General features: G+C 35.8%; 1 protein-coding gene and 4 non-coding genes across 5 annotated transcripts; 4 read left to right on the forward strand and 1 right to left on the reverse strand.

Annotated features, from left to right (window-relative positions):
* The first annotated feature begins 4,966 nt into the window (after window positions 1-4,966).
* LOC132038176 (uncharacterized) lies at window positions 4,967-5,785 on the forward strand. The gene has a single exon (XM_059428890.1). The coding sequence runs from the start codon at window positions 4,967-4,969 to the stop codon at window positions 5,783-5,785; it is 819 nt and encodes a 272-aa protein (XP_059284873.1).
* Window positions 5,786-5,930: 145 nt separating this feature from the next.
* On the reverse strand, window positions 5,931-6,033 carry LOC132038716 (U6 spliceosomal RNA). Its single transcript, XR_009410204.1, has one exon. It is a non-coding gene; the product is annotated as a U6 spliceosomal RNA (small nuclear RNA).
* A 2,677-nt stretch (window positions 6,034-8,710) lies between these two features.
* On the forward strand, window positions 8,711-8,794 carry TRNAL-CAA (transfer RNA leucine (anticodon CAA)). The gene has a single exon. It is a non-coding gene; the product is annotated as a tRNA-Leu (tRNA).
* Window positions 8,795-11,840: 3,046 nt separating this feature from the next.
* On the forward strand, window positions 11,841-11,924 carry TRNAL-CAA (transfer RNA leucine (anticodon CAA)). The gene has a single exon. It is a non-coding gene; the product is annotated as a tRNA-Leu (tRNA).
* Window positions 11,925-19,251: 7,327 nt separating this feature from the next.
* TRNAL-CAG (transfer RNA leucine (anticodon CAG)) lies at window positions 19,252-19,335 on the forward strand. The gene has a single exon. It is a non-coding gene; the product is annotated as a tRNA-Leu (tRNA).
* The last annotated feature ends 1,107 nt before the right edge of the window (window positions 19,336-20,442 follow it).

A 20,442-nucleotide genomic window follows, 5' to 3' on the forward strand; every position in this document is an offset into this window, starting at 1 on the left:
TAAGCCTTCCTTCATGGCCAACACATACACCCCTTGGTGACTCATCATCCTCATTAAGATTTCTCTACCACCATAGAAAGTGAATACCCGGCTCCAATATCATATTCGTCACAAGTCACGATCCTAGGCTATGGCGTGCATTGTCCGCTTTGGCCCAATTAAATAGATCACATGTATTTGTTCCTTGGGGTACGCCATGTTCGAGCCCAAAGCGCGCATATCGTGTGAACTTATGCTATGCCTTATGAAGCTCTTCAGTTTCCTCTTTCATTTTTATGTGAAATTCGCCTAAAATATCATTTGAACCCTTTTTTCATAATTTTGCTAGCCAAAAGGCCTTGACATTCCTTCTCTATAGTATAACCTACCCTCGCCGACCCCCTCTCGGTCATGAACGTTACAACATAAATTACAAAATTTCTTTAAATAAGGAAATGAGTAAATTACTTGTAGTTTTAGGACAGCATATGGAAGTTCCTTAAACCCATTAAACACTTTAAGTGACTGCTTTCTGTAAGCACATGTGCGCTTCCTTTAGAGAGCCAGCAATTTTAAGCCTTTTCTCAGTATTATGTGCTAAACATGTGAACTTGAGAAGTGAGAAGCTTTGGAGTTATATCATCTATGGAGACTTTATTATCTTAAGATCACCTGATCGTCTTAAGCAAAATCTTAGACAGTGAACATGGTGATAAATTGATAATAAGACGCCTAATAACTTTGATAATAGGAGGGTCGAATATAAAAAGAGTTTTAAGTAATATGTACCACCAATATAAACAGTTTTTAAGTTATCAGGTTATATATCTTTATTTATTGTAGATATCCTTTGGATGATATGATATTTTAAAATAGTATTTACACCGCCAGTATATAAAATTTAAGCTCATAGAAAAAGCAAATCGGCATCCACCTATATTTCAGTAAAGTAATGTACGTGGCATCTTCTTTTCTTTTTTGATGAGGACAGTGATTGGATCAGTTTACATGCACTTTCTATTAACATAAATACTATGTAACTCTGCCTACAAAGGTTTACACAAATAACAAACAATCACCGGCCATTTTTTGTCTTTACTGAAATTTAAGTGTAGGTTGCATCTTTAACAATATCGGGTACTAATGAAGCAACGTTGGGTAGGCAAGAACATTAAAACTATTAATCATCCAATACTAAAGGTGACGCATTTTCTTTAATTCCATGACAGTGAAGATTAAATTAGAAATTGAATTTATTAGAGCCTTTGTTGGCCAAATGTGTAGCAACTTAACAAATTCCAAGAAATAGTCATATTACTGCCACATGCTAATTACAATATTATTAAGACACTTCTCATCTTGTCTCCTTCATTTGCTACAGAGGCGGGCCGAGTTCATTTCGAATCATAAGACGGACAACGACCTAATGTATAACAACCGTTAAACTAACGAACAAGTATCGGTATTTAATATATTCAAAAAAGGCGACAAACTACTTATACACTACATAAATATAAGCATTATCATTACAATTGCACTCGACGAGTTGTCATCTTTTGAAAACGATCAATGATCGCATCATTAGGTACACTTTCAAATACTTCATCCTCATATAACAAACTAAACAATCATTCAAAAAGCCATCACTAATTCTACTTCGCAAGTCATTTTTAATAAACTTCATTGAGGAAAAAAGCTCTTTCCTGCGGTAGCCACGATAATATCAAGCTTAACTTCCAAGCAAATAAACAAGTCCCCATGTCTTGTGCATATTTGATTTAACCAACGCCATCGAAAGATCTCAAGTCCTTTCAAATTTGAAAAAGCTTTGTCCACTTCTCTCACATAGTAAATATAATTGTCAAGATCAAAACTAAGATCATCAAGCTTGGAAGCACGAACTCATTTGGATAATAAGTAGCAAGCTTCATGATCTGTTTTTTTATCATAATTTGCAAAAAGAATTCTCGGGACTCAAACTAGCCATGCCAAGAAGTAGATCGGTATTCACTTCACTAAAACGATTGTTAAGCTCTGAAAGTTGCAAATCAATAACAGCATAAAAAACTTCCACACGCAAATGATGAGAATATATAACACTTGAGCTTTTACGCTTCGACTTTCCAAGACCATACTTCTCATTCATTTCAGGGATCATAATACCATTCTTTTCACAAAATAAGGAGACGTCTTCTACCAAATAATTCCATTCAGATTCCCTCATTGATTGCAATTTTCTTTTTGTGAAATCAACAAGCTTCATAGCACTAACAATATCTTGATCTTTTCGTTGCAAAGCCATATTCAAATCATATGTAATCGCCAAAATTTTCAACATCAAATGCAACATGTAGATAAACTCATAAGATCTAATGTCTTCCACTAGACTTTTTGCCATTGCTTTCTCATGATAATTTGCACCCTCATTTGCAAGAACTCCAAGTACATGCACAATTGATGAGAATAAGGAAATGAAGTTACGTACCGTCTTAAAATGAGATCCCCAACGGGTATCACGAACCTTGAAGTCCAAGTTCTTGATTTAATCCACTTCCCGTATGAACTTCACCGAAGTACTAGTAATTCCTCTAATTTTTCAGCTTGATCATCTCGAAGCATCTCCTACGAAAAGAACCTCCAACTATATTTAAAACATTGGCAAGAATGTCAAAAAAATTATTCACATCATGATGTTTTTTTGCAACGGCTACAAAGTCAATTGCAATTGATGAGCAAAGCAATGTACGCAATATGCCGAAGAATTATCTTTCAGAGTTTTAAGACCATTAATTTCTCCTTGCATGTTACTAGCTCCATCATAACCTTGTCCCCGTATTTGAGATCGACTCAAAGAATGGTCTAAAAGCAAAGAATAGATCGCTTCTTTCAATGACTTTGCAGATGTATCTTTCACATGAACAAGACCAAGAAAACGCTCAATAACTTTACCCTCCTTGTTTACATATCTCAAGACAAGAGCCATTTGTTCCTTATGAGAAACATCCTTAGACTCATCAACCAATATCCCAAAGTAATCTCCGTTCAAGTCTTCAATAATTGCATTCTTGTTTCTTTTGCACAAAATTCACAATGTCTTTTTGGATATCGGGAGAAGTCGTGGTGTTATTTTTTGGAGCTTTTTCTAGTACCACATTTTTCACATCTTCCTTCTTATCTGCATACCACTTTAAGAGATCTAGAAAATGACCCCTTCTTGTAGAAGTTACACACTCATTGTGACCCCGGAAAGGCATTCCTTCTTTTAAAAGATACCTTATCACATCAACCGAAGCATTCAAGCGAACCCGATAATCACCTTTAAATTTCTCGAAAGGCTTGTCAAATGAAGTTAGAATAGATTGTTCTTGATTCATCAAATCTAGCATCATCATGAAACATCGAGTATGAACACTATTCACTTCTCCCACATGCTTTTTAAGCCTTTCTATACCTTTATTCCAATTTCGAAAACCTTTCGTTGTGAAAGCATCACTTACTTTTCTTCCATATCCTCCAAGCTCATTTTTAAACAAGTAACAACATAAGCAAAATGCTGCATCTTTTTTAACACTATATTCTAACCATTGAGAATATGGATCGTCAAACCAATCGGGATTAAAACGACGCAATTCTCCTCCAATATCTCTACTTGGAAATTCAAATTCTTCAGGTTGGCAAGGTTTCTTTAGTATGTAATATCTCTCGCTCGGTCACGTATATTAGGAGAAAATTTTGACATTTGTTTTCTTTCGAAAGAGATCGATTTAAGATCCAAATCAGCCAACACTTTGTCATTATCCGATGCATTGAAAAGATTGACGGCGACGAAGAACTTGGCAAATGAGAACTTGGCAAAGGAGAGCTAGGAATAGTATTTGAAGGAGCTTGAGGCTTGAAGAAATTCGTGATCATCTTGACTTTTTGCTTAAAGATCCTAAAAGTCAAGAAAACACAAATTACACTTCAAATTTTGGAGAGCATACAAAAGCAATATAAATCTACTGTAGTTCACCATAGCTTTCAAAGGCTATTAACATTTAACAATCAAATAATCTTAGTGTAGACTCATCTAAAAACAGCATTTGCACTTCTTTAATTAATCATAGTTCACAATCTTAAAGTAATTTATTTTGCAAAAAAATATCTTAAGCTTGGTCTCATATTTAAAGAGAAACATATTGCACTCTATGTTGGTACAATTTATATGCAGATAAATATCATACATGTCAAATTCAGGAATTCGGAGCTACAACAAACAACAAGGGAACAACAATTGCTGGATAAGACAACAATTTCAAAGAGAAACAAGAGGAAATTGAAGATAACAATGGATACCGTACTGGATATTTGCACAATCTGGATGACACAAACGCAAAATGGGTTCTTCAGCTGCAACATTCGAGCTAAATGGGTACCGATCTGGAGTAGCTTGAAGAAAGAAACTCAAATAGCTGAGCTTAGATGGGAGAATTTCTATAGATTTAGATTTCCATTTTTTTGTGGTTCGTTGAACTGCACTTTCCCTTTTGTTTTTTTGCTTTATGTTTTGTTTTTTTGTCTTGTGGACCCTTTGTTTTAATATTAATAAAATCAGCCCCTTTTGGGGCCTTATTTAAAAAAAAAAAAAAAAAAAAGAAGGGAAAAAAGAAAGCAGTGCTTTATATCAAAGAAAACAAAAAAGAAAGCAATGGGTGCTAGCGGGATTCGAACCTGCATTACGAGTGGGATAGTACTTCGCTAGGCACTACCCAGCCACTGAACCGTTTGCTTGCTTATGTATGGGGGTTCGCAAGTAAATATTATCTATATTTATTAATTTTTCTAATACAAATACAGGGTCTACGAAAAAGCTGGGGGGTTCGGCCGAACCCCCCTATATAACTGTAGCTCCGCCCCTGATTTGCTATATAGATAACACTGGTTTAATCTAATTGCACATCACACAGTTAAGATTCCTTCCACCAAAAAGAAAAAAAAAATTCCAACAATGGCCACTTCTTCAAAATTCAACCACTTTAGATCAATCAGTTTGCCTGGAAGATCACATCCAACAACTCAAAGAGTTGAAGAGGCACTCAACAACCTCAAAACATTGAAAATATCGAGTGAATCGACATTTGAGACTATGCACGATGGTCTACTAGGTTTAGAGGAGTTATACAAGTGTGTGAATGATCTACTTAACTTGCCTCAGGCTCTCCTATTCTTCTCCCAACATCAACACGAAAAATGGGTTAAGGATTTATTGGATAAGTCTGAGAGACTTCTCGATGTGTGTGCCAGTATACGGGAACTTGTGTTACAATGTGAGGAAAACGTAAGGGATCTTCAATTCTCTCTCAGAAGGAATAAAGGGGATTCAACAACAGAAACCAACATCATCAAGTTTGCCTCCTCCGGTAAGAAGATAAAGAAAGAAGCTAAAAAATTAACATTGGCCTTGAAGAAAATGGATCAAGCGACTACTGAAGGATCAATATCAGTATTCCTAGATGCAGACCGGGACACTGTAGATATGATTAAAACACTAAGAGAAGCTAACACGATACGCCTTTCCACTTTCCAAATGTTCTTGTCCTTATTTTCTGACCCGCTTTTGAAGCCAAAACAATCTAAAAGATCATTGGTTTCAAGACTGGTAAACAAAGGAAGAATACCATGCGAAGGCGAAGAAGAAAAAATGGACTTTGAAGTCAGAGTGGAATTGTTCGAATCTCACCTTGACAAATTTGAAAATGGTTTGGAAGGACTGTTCAGGTGTATGGTTAGATCAAGGAGTTCTCTCCTAAACATCTTCTCCTGCTAATCTTGAATATTATGTTCATAAAAAATAAAAATAAAAATAAAAATAAAAAAAAATAAAAAATTGTAGTTATTGTTAGAAAAATACTACTACTAGTGAAAGATATACCTCCAATTTTGGTTCTCTCTCTCCTCTCTTCTTTTGCTTTAGGATCCCTTGCCTTTTCTCGATTTGTGTGTGTCATCCTTGCACAGGGGCCACGCTAATCTTCTCTGTATCGTTCCAATTTTATCGGAGGTCCCCGAAGGGACCCCTAGCCTTCAATTTAGACAAAGGAGAAATTTAGAAAATCGCTAATTTGGAAATGAGTTTGATGATTCACAATCTTCTTTTAGATGTCTCAGCGGGAGTATGTGGTTTGTGACAAATATGCTCTCTTAAGTTGTCAAGGTAGACGATTAAATTTTATTGAAATTAAATTCATAAAATACTTTATACTTATATTATAAATTTAATATAATATTAATTCAAACAAACATTATAGGCTAATACAATCAAATTAAGAAAATTTTACACAATATAACTAATATCTATTAGGTATTTACCATTCGCATCTATAGTTTGCAATGATTACAATACATAGCTAATTTTATAGCAAATTCACCTTCCACACACAATTTTCAAATCTCTCCCTCCTCACAACCCTACGAACCATCTTCTCTCACATATTTTCTCTGCCGCCGCCACCAGATCGTTGTCAGACAACCGTTGTGCCGCCACCATTAGGAATCGCCGCCGCCGGCCGACGCTATCCAAATGGTCCCAAATTTTCACCATTTCTTGCTCTCATTCTCCTCTATACAGATTCACAACCCATATCTTTCAATTTCTCATAGAACTCCATTGATCTTAGAAAGAAAGAAAAAAAAACAAGGAACCCCAAAGTATTATTTCTCAAATTCGTTGAGATCTGGCCATTTTCACCCAATGAAACATGCATAAATGGATAGATCTTGGCGAATCTATCTTTTGACACTATTTATATTCCGAAATTCGGCGGAAAATTTTTTCGGCGCGCCATCGACGAAGCGCCAGAAAATACATTGAATGTAAATACAATGTACTATTGTATGTATTCTTCATTTTAAGTGTAAATACAACGTATTTTTGTAGTTTCGCCGGATTTTCTAACTGTATTTCTCGGATTTGAGTGTAATCTCCATTTTGTGTAAATACAGTGTAATTTTTTTTATATTTTCTCCTGTATTTCTATATTCAAAAAGAGAAATACACCGACAAATCCCTGTATTTTATGAATTTTGTTGTTTGTTTCCTTGTATACATTGTATTTCGCCTTGAACTGTATTCATAGATACAACGGAATTGCTGTCATGAATACACTGAATCATTTTGTCATTTTTTTTACCCCTCTCCCAGGAGCTCTCTCCTTTTGCTCTCTTAGTGACTCGAACCCACAACCTTCGATTTGGAGGTGGGTGGAAGATGCTTACCATCTGAGCAATCCCCCATTGTCAATTATATTGTCGTGAATTATATTCATGAATACAGCTGAATTGAATATAGTGTAAAAGTAGCTACGAATGGTAAATACCAAAACTATAGCGACAAACAGAAAAAAGGTACAAACTATTGTCAATTGTGAAAATTCCTCTTGAATTAATTATTTCAGCCCAACAAGTATGGATTTAATTAAAGTCCAAATTCATTGGGCTAGTCCATTTAATTGGGCTACAAATGATGACCCCATTTTGCTAAGCCAAGTTGTTACTTATCCTAGACCTCAGTTGGCTGCCACGTGTCAAATGATGAGGGACGCCAAGTCAAATAAAAAGAGCCAACAAGATCATGTCACATGTTAAAATACATAGCATACATATAGTCAAAACAAATTCTAATGAAAATATGTCACGTGTATAAGTGAAATATTTCAGCCAATCAATTATTATCATGTCAGTGCAATCAGCCGATTGGCAAAAAGAGTTTGTCTTCATCACAGCTCTTCCCTCTTACAACTATAAATAGGGATCCTTATAATTCAAAAAAAGAGACCAGAACTCAAATAAGAGAAATTTGCTTGTGGACAAAGGAAGATTCAAGATGAAGCTTTAAGTCCTTGAATTCAAATACAAGTCAAAACCAAGTCCACCAAATTCAAAATCAAACTCAAAATCTCTTGAATTTATTTTCGAAAAAAAAAAGAGAATAGAGGATTTATAAAATTGTTATATTCACTATATTGAAATAAAATACAACAATTGATACAATATCTTTAATTTCGGTCTTGATTATTTTTCAGGAACGAAATTTATTATGTACAGTGAGGTCTCATTAAGACACCATGAGGAATATCATAATATTGTTTAAGGTTCACATTTTGGCTTTGCTTGTAGAAGGATAAAAGTATCAGAAAGACGTGCATGATTGTGCTAAATATTTAAATCTGTGCACGGATGAGCTCTTGGCTGTTTGTGTTACCTAATTGTGTTCATCATTCCTGGTCTATCCGATGACCAAGATAATATAATGTTCTTTTACTGCATGATTGAGTACATAATACAAATTCACCCTTTTGCCAACATGACATATTCACCCTCCAAATCATAGGTCCAATATAACAGTGGGATATACCATGGTTTGCAGGTTTGACAAAACTCAGTGTTTCGGGATTGAACTTGATATATGTATACGTGCCAAAAATAAATATAAACAGAATTATATATACAATTCAGAATCTACTCTCTCAACTCAAAACCACATCTATATGACAATTATTTAGTTGATTTGGGATAAATTGGAAGGATAAAAAAATTGGTTAACTTTTAGTTGGATGAAACTCTCCCTTTGCAGACAAATATAGTCCATAGGACTAAGGGACAGAATTCAAATAGCTAATGACATAAAAAATGGTTGCTATGCACATTCTCGATATAGAATGAATGTCAATTCTAAAGTTTCATGTCACACAAAGTCAGGATGGCCGAGTGGTCTAAGGCGCCAGACTCAAGTTCTGGTCTTCGTGAGAGGGCGTGGGTTCAAATCCCACTTCTGACATTTTAGTTTACTGATTATATTTATCAACAAATTTTAGTCACTATGGTACTCAGTCCAATTCCACATATTCTTATTTCATTATTATTGTAAATAATCGGCAAACAATATGCTTATCCGACAATGTTCTTGATGTTCATCACTACATAAACACACATTCAAAAAATCTCAACTAACATCTTGTGTTGATCATATCCATCAATAAATTTGGTCAATAAAATATGCTTATCCGACAATGTCTTGATGTTCATCGCTACATAGACACACATTCGAAAAATCCCAACTGACATGCATCTTGATTAATTTTACGGAATATTTCCTACCTCTCATTAGATGTGGGATAATTTTGTTCACCAAACAAATAAGTTAGTATTTTGCCTCTCCTAAAATTTAACATGAAACTTTATAGTTCTCAACTCAGTTTATTAATACTAGAGGACACTGTCTTGGGCGTTGGAGTCATTATCCTATCGATGCTAGCTTCCAAATACAAGAGCCATGAATTAGATGTTACACCGGGGACTTAAATATGTGGCCTAAAATACTTTTTTAGTCATCTTCGACGTTACATTGAAGTTTTACTTGTGTAAAGGGTATTTACCTATTTATGATTAACATTAAAAAAAGGCCTTAAAAAATGGTTACCTATACGCATAATTAATTTTCTGATGATGAGGATTCTTTGAACCATGCAGCTCTGCCCTTGACGGTCGGCAAAATCGATATAATGCTATGATACCTCAGAATAATTTTTGCCAGTAAACTAAAACAATTGAACATGTTTTATCAAATAGAGGCGGCATCCTGTCGATATGTCTCTGTAATTATCATGTGGCTGTACCAAAGGCATCTCATATATATTTTTTACCAAATTTTGGTCATAGTTTCAATGTCACACCGTACAAGACATGAATCTTTAGTACATGTAAGGATTCATGCATGTGGATTTTGTATTATTCTTCGCAAATTTGAGCATAGTTCATTGTACTATGATTGCACAATCACATGAATTTGAATAGTTGCTGCTCGTATAATTCCATTGTCAGTATATATGATTGCAGATGGCCTGTTTGTAAGAACTTTTGAAATATATACGGATTAAATAATGGTCATAACAGTTCAATGGGAAATATTTAATTTTGATAAGCATGAATTTGGATTAGCCCTCACATATATCGCACGCGCGCAAATTCACCACTTTTGCCTTCGGTCTGATTCTTCACGTTCATGAGTCCACTCTACTATGAAGTTGATTGAGACCGATTTACAGAATCGAATGGATAATGAGCTTTTGAGTGGTTGTTTGGTGCCTTATATAGAAAATGAAGAATTTAGTACAGTAATATATTCAATGAGTCTATTATGGATGTGTTTCAAAAAATGAGAACTCGTCGATGAGAGTAGTAATATCATATACTTGAATTGTGTTTTTCCAAATTATGATGTTGTTATAGCGATTTATTTATATATTCACTTCTTTAAATGTCGACACCGCTTAAGATAAATCTTGTGTACACCAATGATAAGCACAATATAATTTTCTCGATAAGGATTCCGCTCTGCCCTTGACTATCGGCGAATCGATATAAATTATGAAACGTTTGAATAATTTTTGACAATAAACAAAAAACAATTGAACATGTTTTATCGAATACGGGAATCCTGTCGAAATGTCTCTGCAATTAGCATGTGGTTGAACCAAAGGCATCTCAATTTTGGTTATAGTTTCAATGTCACACCGTACAAGACATGAATCTTTAGTACATGTAAGGATTAAGATTGTACCCCAGTAGTTACAAGCATCTACAACATCCAAGGCCGTCCATATATGTGGATTTTTTTTTCTTTAACCATTTGAGTATAATTCATTGTACTAGAACATTTACAAGAATCTGAATTGTTGCTGCTCATACTTATAATTCCATTGTCAGTATATGTGATTGCCGACAGAGGCATATCTCGAGGAAAGATATGGGTTCGTCCGATTGGTTAACTTTGACTTAGTCCCTAGCCCCTAGCTATATTTGCGTTAAAAATTTATTAATCAAGTAAAAATTAATTTCAAATCCAGTAAATCAAATAAGTTGTGGTAGAATCTAATTGAAATCGTAAAGTTAATTAAGATAAATACCGTTGCGAATAACCTACTGCTAATTATCGAGGTATAATACATAAACAATTGACTTAGCTTAGCGCCGGTATGTAAGTAGGGCCTCCAACTTTGAATGTGCGCAAGTAGGCACCTCGATTTGTGTCATTTTGTCGATTGAACAACTCCACTTTACAAAATGATGTTTTAAACACCTTCAAATTTATGTCTTGCGTAATTGTAAATATAGCGTTTGTGTTTAAGTGTTGACTTTATCTGAAGTTGAGGTACATCTTGTCTGTTTCACAGTTGGAAGGCATACTAGTTAGCTGAGGCGAAATTTGTGAGTATATTTATGTATTATGCCAATTATCAAGCATGAGAGTTATTAATTCGGTGACGTCCAACGAGGCATATTTTGGTATGCATGAATTTGGTTATGCCTCACGTGTATCTCCACGAGCAGGGGGCAAATCCACCACTTTTGTTGTATCCAGGCTCATTTCTCACGTGGCACGAGCCCACTCTCTTTTTTAGCTCATTAAAAGTCCATTACAAGACAATTTCTTATAAATTGAAAAAGAGAGCTCTTTTTAATCCATAACGTACACTTACTTTTTAGATATCCTTTACTTTTGTGGCATGAGCTTACTAATTATCTAACACGAGAATTAATAGTTTCATAGAAATACTATAATTCAGTTGTATGTCTCTAACTTTGATTGAGCTAATCACATAAACTTCTCAACCTATTCATGGTTGTTTCAAAGTTTGAAATGTAACTTGAACATTTAAAAACCATCTTGAATCTCTTGGTTAAAAGGTCTCTCTTTGACTCAAAACACAATTAGTCATCTAGCCAAGATACATAAGTGGGGCAAGAACATGAAAAATATAAATTCAGGATAGCAGAAAATGGAGAAGAGTTCTATATCATGTGGTTAACTCAAAATGCCACAAGTCAGGATGGCCGAGTGGTCTAAGGCGCCAGACTCAAGTTCTGGTCTTCGTGAGAGGGCGTGGGTTCAAATCCCACTTCTGACATTTTATTTTATTTATTTATTATATGCATCAACAAACTTTTAAGTCACTACAACACGGTGTAGTAGTTGTTTATATATGCATCAAATTGCTAAGCATATTTTGTTTAAGATTTCTTAAAGATTTCTTAAGTAAATCAAATATTCTTATTTCATTATTACTTTAAATAATCGGCAAACAATAAGCTTATCGAATAACGTTGCTGATGTTCATCACTACATAAATACACATTCGATGAATCCTCTGCCTCTTGCAATATTTTACAATGCTTCACGGCAGGATCCATACACGTTGAACGAAGCGCCGAAGCGGTATCATGTGAACGAAGCCAAACTACAGTCGAGTGTTTGTCCTTTCGATGGCCGGTCGCCCTCAGGCCGAGTCAAAAAGGGGCTTTGATGGCTTAAGCAAGAAAAGTTTGTTACCAATAAGTGGAGAGAAGAGATCTCTAGAGATTCTTATTTCATTTCGTTCTGGTGACCCAACTAGTACCACGGGAAAATGAAGTTGTATTACCCACAGCCCGCTCTATAAGAAATTTGTGGTTAAGTAGAATTAATCCCCACATCTCTTATAGCTTACTCAACCATGTACAGAGAATTAGTATAAGGCTCAGTGAGCCACTGTGCATCTGTCTTCATATATATATATATATATAATGAATACAAAGGGATATTGGTAAGGGAAATAGCTAACCTAGTACAATACAAATACATGGACTATGAGTCCTACATCTACACGGACAATGAGTCCTAATATGCCCCCTCAATTTGGACGTGTTGAAATAACGGACAGATTGTCACGCAAAAAACAAAAACGGGATGAGGATAAGCCCTTCGTAAAAATATCAGCAAGTTGTAAGTGAGAAGGCACATATTGGACAACAACATCCCCTTGAGCAACTTTATCACGGACATAATGATAGTCAATGTCAATATGCTTAGAACGATCATGGAATACTGGGTTACGAGACATGTATGTTGAACTGACATTGTCACACAATACTCGAATTGGCTCACGAAGATAAAGACCAAGCTCACAAAGAACATGACGAATCCAAGAAGTTTCAGCTACAGTATAGGCAATAGCCCTATATTCAGCCTCTTTAGATGACCTTGAAACTGTGGGTTGTTTCTTCGCACGCCAAGAGATAAGATTGGAACCCAAGAACATGGCAAAGCCCCTTGTGGAACGCCTACTATCGGGACATCTAGCCCAATCAACATCAGAATAAGCAACTACCAATGAATTAGATGAAGAAACACGCAAGAACAATCCATGTGCAAGAGTACCCTGTAAATACCTAAAAATACGCTTCACACAATGCAAATGAGTAGTACGAGACGCATGCATAAACTGAGAAAAAAGAGTCACAGCATAGGCAATATCAGGACGGGTCAAAGTCAAATATTGAAGTGCACCTACCATGCTCCTATATTCACTAGGATGCGAAAGTAACTCACCGTCCGTAAGAGAAATAGTAGTGCGAGAAGCTAGAGCGATAACAACTGGCTTGCAAGTATGCATATGAAACTTAAGGAGCAGGTCTAAAATATACTTCCATTGAGATAAATGAAGACCATCAGACGAGCAAACATCTTGAACACTAAGAAAATAATGAAGCTCACCTAAGTCTTTCATGGCAAATTGACGGGAAAGAAAACTAATGAACTGATCAAGGAGAGTTGAATGACTACCGGTTAGAATAATATCATCAACATAAAGCAATAGGACAAGAATACCTGATGAAGAACACGAACAAACATAGAAGTATCAGATTTGCTACAAATAAAACCTTGAGAAAGAAGAAATGTACTAAAGCGATGAAACCATGCACATGGACCCTATTTTAAGCCATAAATGGATTTGGTCAATTTACAAACATGATGAGGAAAGTCAGGATGAATGAAACCCGGAGGTTGTTTCATAAAGACTTCCTCATTAAGAATACCATGTAAAAAAGCATTTTTGACATCTAATTGACGAATAGGCCAAGAATAAGAAACTGCTAAAGAAAGTACAATACGAATAGTAGTAGCTCGAACAACAGTACTGAAAGTCTCATAGTAATTAATACCAGGTTGCTAGTGAAAACCTTGTGCTACCAGACGAGCTTTGTACCGCTCAATAGACCCATCCGAATTATATTTAATACGATAAACCCACTTACAACCAACCAAATTAATGTGTGATTGAAAAGGAACAAACACCCAAGTTTTATTAGCCAAAAGAGCATTAAATTCATCTACCATAGCTTGTTGCCATTTAGGATTTTTCACAGCCTAAGAGAAACAAGACGACTCACTATCATAAAGAGAGGCACTCAATGAAAATATTTTCTTAGGCTTAGAAATTCCATATTTAGCATGAGTTTGCATTGGATGAGATCTAATGATAGATTCGGAAGCGGAAGAAGTGGTAGTAGGCAACGAGGTGGATACGAACGTGGAAATATTATCAGAGGGTGATCCACTGGATGGATCTATAGATGGCTCCAGAGTGACTGAGGTAGAACAAGAAGCAGATGGAGGAGAATTAGAGGAAGGGAGGTTAGAGGGAGTCACAGGTAGGGGTGGTGGTGGAGTAAATAAGGGTGATGTAACCACAAGCGGATCTGGAGAGATGGAGGAGGAAGACACATCTAAAGGACAAGATAATGTAGTGTATGGAAATACGAACTCATGAAAAACAACATAGCGACTGACATAGACACGGCCTGATTTGGGATCTAGACAACGATATCCATTAAAGTTAGATGCATAACCAAGAAAAATACAATGGACCGAACAAGGTGTGAGCTTGTGAGACACTCGAGCAGAAAGGTTAGGAAAGCATTCACAACCAAAAACTCTAAGAAAATTATAGTCCGCCGGTCTATGAAAAAGTTTTTCAAAGGGAGGAAGTCCTTGCAAAATAGGTGTTGGCAATCTATTAATTGTATAAACAGCAGAATAAGCAGCATCAACCCAAAATTGTTATGGTAAATTAGCCTCTACGAGAACAGTATGTACCATTTCAATAATGTGTCGGTGCTTCCGTTCAGCAACCCCATTTTGTTGAGGAGTGTCCGGACACGATTTACGAAAAAAAATACCCGTGGTAGAAAAATGTGAGAGCATAGATGTGTTATCAAATTCACCACCTCCATCACTTTGAAAAGTCTTTATTTTAGTGTCAAACATGTTCTCTGCTAGTTTTTGAAAGGCACAAAAATGTGAAAACACTTCTGACTTATTTTTCATAGCATACAACCATGTAAATCGAGAAAAATCATCAACAAAAATAACATAATATTTGAACCCCAAGTTTGATAAAATCGGTGATTGCCAAACATATGAGTGAATAATTTCTAAAGGAAAAGAACTACAGTGATCTACTAAATTAAATAGTAAACGTTAAGATTTTCCTAAACGACAAGGGACACAATCATTACTGAAAGAGTTAAGCAAACTAATGCAATTATTTTGCCTAAGACGATCTAAAGTATGAGCTCCACTATGACCTAATCTACGATGCCAAATATCTCCAGGTTGACGTTGAGCAACAAACGCTTGAGGATGAGAAGTCACTGATAAAGATGCTAGCGGATAAACATCACCCTTACTGGAAGCTTGCAGGAGAGTTTGACCGAAGGCTTTGTCCTTAACATAACCAGAAGAATCATCAAAATTAATAGAACAATTGTTATCCTTACACAACTTCTTGACAGAAATTAAATTATGACGAAGTTAAGGAACATAAAACATTGAGTGCGAGTGTAGTGGACGGGATGTAGAGGGTAACTGAGAATATCCAATATTTTTAATGTTAAGCAAAGTACCATTCCCAACCAACACACGATCAAAGTCAGTATAAGGGGATTTTTGTAAAAAAATTACCTTCACAAGGGGTCATATGAGCGGACGCAGCAGAGTCGAAGTACCAAGTAGCGTCATTCGTTAGTATCAAAAGACTTAGGAAGATCATTAGCAACAAAGGCGTGATTGAAACGGTTATTACATTGTAATGCAGAATGACCAGGATACGCACAAATTTGACAAATAGTAGACGAAAGGTGTGCTCCTAAGATTCCGAAGAGGATGGTGACATTGAACTAGCGGTTGAATGATAAGGAACAGGAGAAACACTACCAATACCTGACGAAGACTGTCCATTAAAACCATTGCGTAAAGAGTTATTGGGTGAAGAAACTTGTTGTGGTTGACTACGACCACTGAATGAGCCTCAGCCTCTTCCTCCGCGAACACGACCTCTAAATGATGAAGAACGACCTCTATCACGCACCCCTTGAGATACTTTCTGACTACCAGATATAGAAGAGGGATTAGAAGATACATTCTGGGCAGCAAAGGCTTGATGAGAGACAGCAGAGTCAAGCTTTTTGAAGCGTTGCAGATTGATCGTGAAGCAAAAGTTTGGTGCGAAGTTCTTCCAGAGATAGTTGGCCAGGAAAGTGAGTAATAATACCAACCAGTGTGTCATACTCCCTTCCTAACCCAAGAAGGACATGGTCAATAAAATCTTGAGAAGTAACTGGAGAGTTAATTGCCGCGAGGGAGTCTGCAATTTTCTTAGCCTCTCGGAGATACTCATCAATAGTCATAGAATCTGACTTGCGCATGTTAGTAAGTTGTCGCTTAAGTTCTATTGATTTGGCCTGACTAGCATTCATAAAACGCCTATGTAGGGATAGCCAAATATCACACGATGTAGGTAATAAGTGAACATCAACGAGGACCTCACGGGACAATGTTGCAAAGAGCCAAGACCATACCCTTTGATCAACTCTAAGCCATGAACGATAGAGTGGGTTAACTTGCTTTAGTTCTGGAGACATTACATAAAAATTGAGTTGGTTGAGGTGTAGAGCCATCCGGAAAACCAAGAAGTTCATGAGAGATCAACAAGGAGGTGAATTGAGTATGCCAAGTAAGATAATCTTCAAGGCGAATTAAGCTTGATAGTCACCAAATTAGTGACATTAGGTGCAGCCAATGCCGCAGCAGAATGGAAGGGAGATGGAATTGCTGGTTCTGTTATTCCAGCGTAAGGTGGAAGTGAAGTTAGGCCAATCTGGCCTATAGAAGAGCCTGGCAGAATGCTTGACGCAACACTGTGAAGAGGAAAGGATTGAGGTAAAGTAGGCAAAGGCGGAATTGAAAAGGATGAAGCAGAAGATCCCGACGAAATAACAAATGTAGATTGAGTAGATGCCATATCTGCGGTGGAAAAAGGAAGCGAGATATCTGAAGAAAGGGAAGAAACAGGCAGCTGGGAAGTCATATTATCGAGGAAGAAGTGACTAAAAAGAAAGACAACGATTAAATAGGTTAGGGAAAGCCCTGAACTTCTAATACCATGTACAGAGAATTAGTATAAGGCTCAGTGAGCCACTGTGCATCTGTCTTCATATATATATAATGAATACAAAGGGATATTGGTAAGGGAAATAGCTAATCTAGTACAATACAAATACACGGACTATGAGTCCTACATCTACACGGACAATGAGTCCTAATAAACTAAACCAATGGGCCAAGGTTATTCCTTGCATACAAAAGTGATATTTTTATTTTCTTCTCTCAGAAAAATATCAATACCATTCATGAAAAACGTGTATGCATCCTGCCCTGAAGCATTGTAAACCATTGCAAGAGGCAGAGGATTCATCGAATGTGTGTTTATGTAGTGATGAACATCAGCAACGTTATTGGATAAGCTTATTGTTTGCCGATTATTTAAAGTAATAATGAAATAAGAATATTTGATTTACCTTAAGAAATCTTAAACAAAATATGCTTAGCAATTTACTACAACAACTACTACGCCGTGTTGTAGTGAGTTAAAAGTTTGTTGATGCATATAATAAATAAATAAAACAAAATGTCAGAAGTAAAATAGCCATCTTTTTTTGGTTAATGTAGCCAGAAGACCATTTGCTATACACCTTCCGTCCGCATTGGTGATGTCCACAACCGCCCATAGGGGCGGATCTAGAGACTTGCTTACGGTTTCACGTGAACCCAGTAACTTTTGTTGTTACTTTGTACTCCCTCCGTCCTAAATTATATGGCACTTTTTCCTTTTTAATTAGTCCCAAAAAGAATGACATTTTTCTATATTAAGTAACAATTCAACTTTTTACTTTTTTTACCCTTAATGAAATGAATTGTAGCTACACAAATTTTTATGGTTTGTTTTAGACCACAAGTTTCAAAAGTCTTCCTTTATTTCTGAAACTTCGTGTCAAGTCAAATACCTTCATATAAAATGACTAAGGGAGTTATATATTAAGAAATCTACTAAATATCTATAAATTTCTTATTGTGGATCTGGTTATTATTGTAGTAAGGTCGTTGTACGAACCCAAACTTCAAATCTTAGATTCGCCTCTGACCAGAATGACCATTGTCTGAAAACAACGGATAATATGAAGCTGTAATTTTTTTAATCTATCAGATTTGTTTGAAAAAATGACAAAATCTTGGATAGTTGGTCTCTTAAGAGTGAATAAAGTAATATTGTTACCCTCCAAGCCCTAACAACCAAAATACAAGAGCCAGGAATTCAACAACGGAAGTAAAAACAACCTAAAGTGTCATATATACCTAGGATTAACTTGTGATATAGAATATCTTTTCTTTGACATTACACTGAATCTTTACTTGTGTAAAGGGAATTTAACCGTTTATAATTTACATAAAAGAATTGTTACCTATACGCACAATATAACTTTCTGACGGAAAGGGTTCCATTAGACCATAAAGCCCAGCCCTTGATGGTCGGCAAAACAGATATAATGTCATGAACCTCAGAATAATATTTTTGACAGTAACTAAAACAATTGAACATGTTTTATCAAAAATGGGCATCCTGTCGACATGTCCCTACAACTATCATGTGGTTGAACCAAAGGCATCTCATATATTTATTCTTTTAAACTTTTTTCAGTTTTGGTTATAGTTTCAATGTCGCACCGTACAAGACATGAATCTTTAGTATATCTAAGGAATAAGGATTCGGGATTATACACCAATTGTCACAAACATCTTAAAACATCCAAAGCCATTCATGCATGTGGATGGAGTTAAGCTTTTTCCTAACAATTTGAGCTTAATTCATTGTACTATGATGGCACATTCACATGAATTTGGATCTTTCCTGCTTGACGCAGTATCTGATAATTCCATTGCCAGTATAGGGGAATATCTAGAAGGAAAGGTACGGTTCGAATCAAGTAATTTTGACTCGAACCTTGTATATATAGTTAAATTATAAACCTGATAAATTAAATGAGTTATGGTAGAATCTAAGGTTTAATTCAAGCAAAGTCAGAATGGCTGAGTGGTCTAAGGCGCCAGACTCAGGTTCTGGTCTTCATGAGAGGGAGTGGGTTCAAATCTCACTTCTGACATACAATTATTTTATTTATTTATTATATGCACAATCGACAAATATAATCACTACTCAGTAGTCGACAGAGTAGATTCCTAAGAAGGGATGGATGCACAATTATATTTATATATTTATTATATATGTTGTTACATGTACAGTAATAAATAAATAAAATGTCGGGAGAGTCGAACCTCAACTAATTGGAAAATATTTATTATAAAAAGTTGAGGTTAGGTAGAATTAAACCTTACATCTCTTCTAGCTTACTCAACTAAACCAATGGGCTAAGGTTCTTACCGAGAGATACCAAAATTGAGAATGCTGATATGAGTAATGAATAATCCCGTGAAAAACATGATTGGTTGCCAATGGAAGGTTCTCCGTGTTCGGTCAATCCTTGCATAAAAATTGGTCATAATAATTTTCTTCTCTTATATCAATACCATTTATGAAAAACTTGTGTTCGCCACTACTTCATGGAAATAATATAGCAAAAGTGTCAATGTAGCCCAGAAGACGATTTGCTACATATCTTCCGGAAGCATTGGTGATGTCCAAGAGTCAAAAGTAATAATTTTGTTACCCTATAAATGCTAATTGCCAAATATAAGGACCAGAAATTTTAGTAAAAGAATTAAAATGATCCAGAGTGATACACCTGGGATTCAAACAAGTGAACATTTTTTGAGTCATCTTCGATGTTACACTGAATCTTTACTTGCGTAAAGGGGATTAAACATTTTATAATTAACATTTTAAAAAATTGTTACCTATACGCATAATATAATTTTCCAAGGAAAAGGATTCCTTTGAACCATGTAACTCTGCCCTTGATGGTCGGCAAACCGATAACCTTTAAAGATGCTTAGTTGAATCCATTGTATTTTTAAAGTTATGGGTTTATATTTACTATTTATTGCAATTTTAATATATTTTTTACATACAAATTTATGTTCCGCGTCGAAAGTTAGGGGTTCAGCCCCACCTTTAATGCTACATACGCCCCTGCTCCAGTGTCACACCGTACACAAGACATGAATCCTTAGTACATGTAAGGATTACGGATTATATACCCCAATTGTCACAAATATCTAAAACATCCAAGGCCAATATTCATGCATGTGAA

This window comes from Lycium ferocissimum, chromosome 11, assembly GCF_029784015.1.
Source record: "Lycium ferocissimum isolate CSIRO_LF1 chromosome 11, AGI_CSIRO_Lferr_CH_V1, whole genome shotgun sequence".
Classification (NCBI taxonomy): domain Eukaryota; kingdom Viridiplantae; phylum Streptophyta; class Magnoliopsida; order Solanales; family Solanaceae; genus Lycium; species Lycium ferocissimum.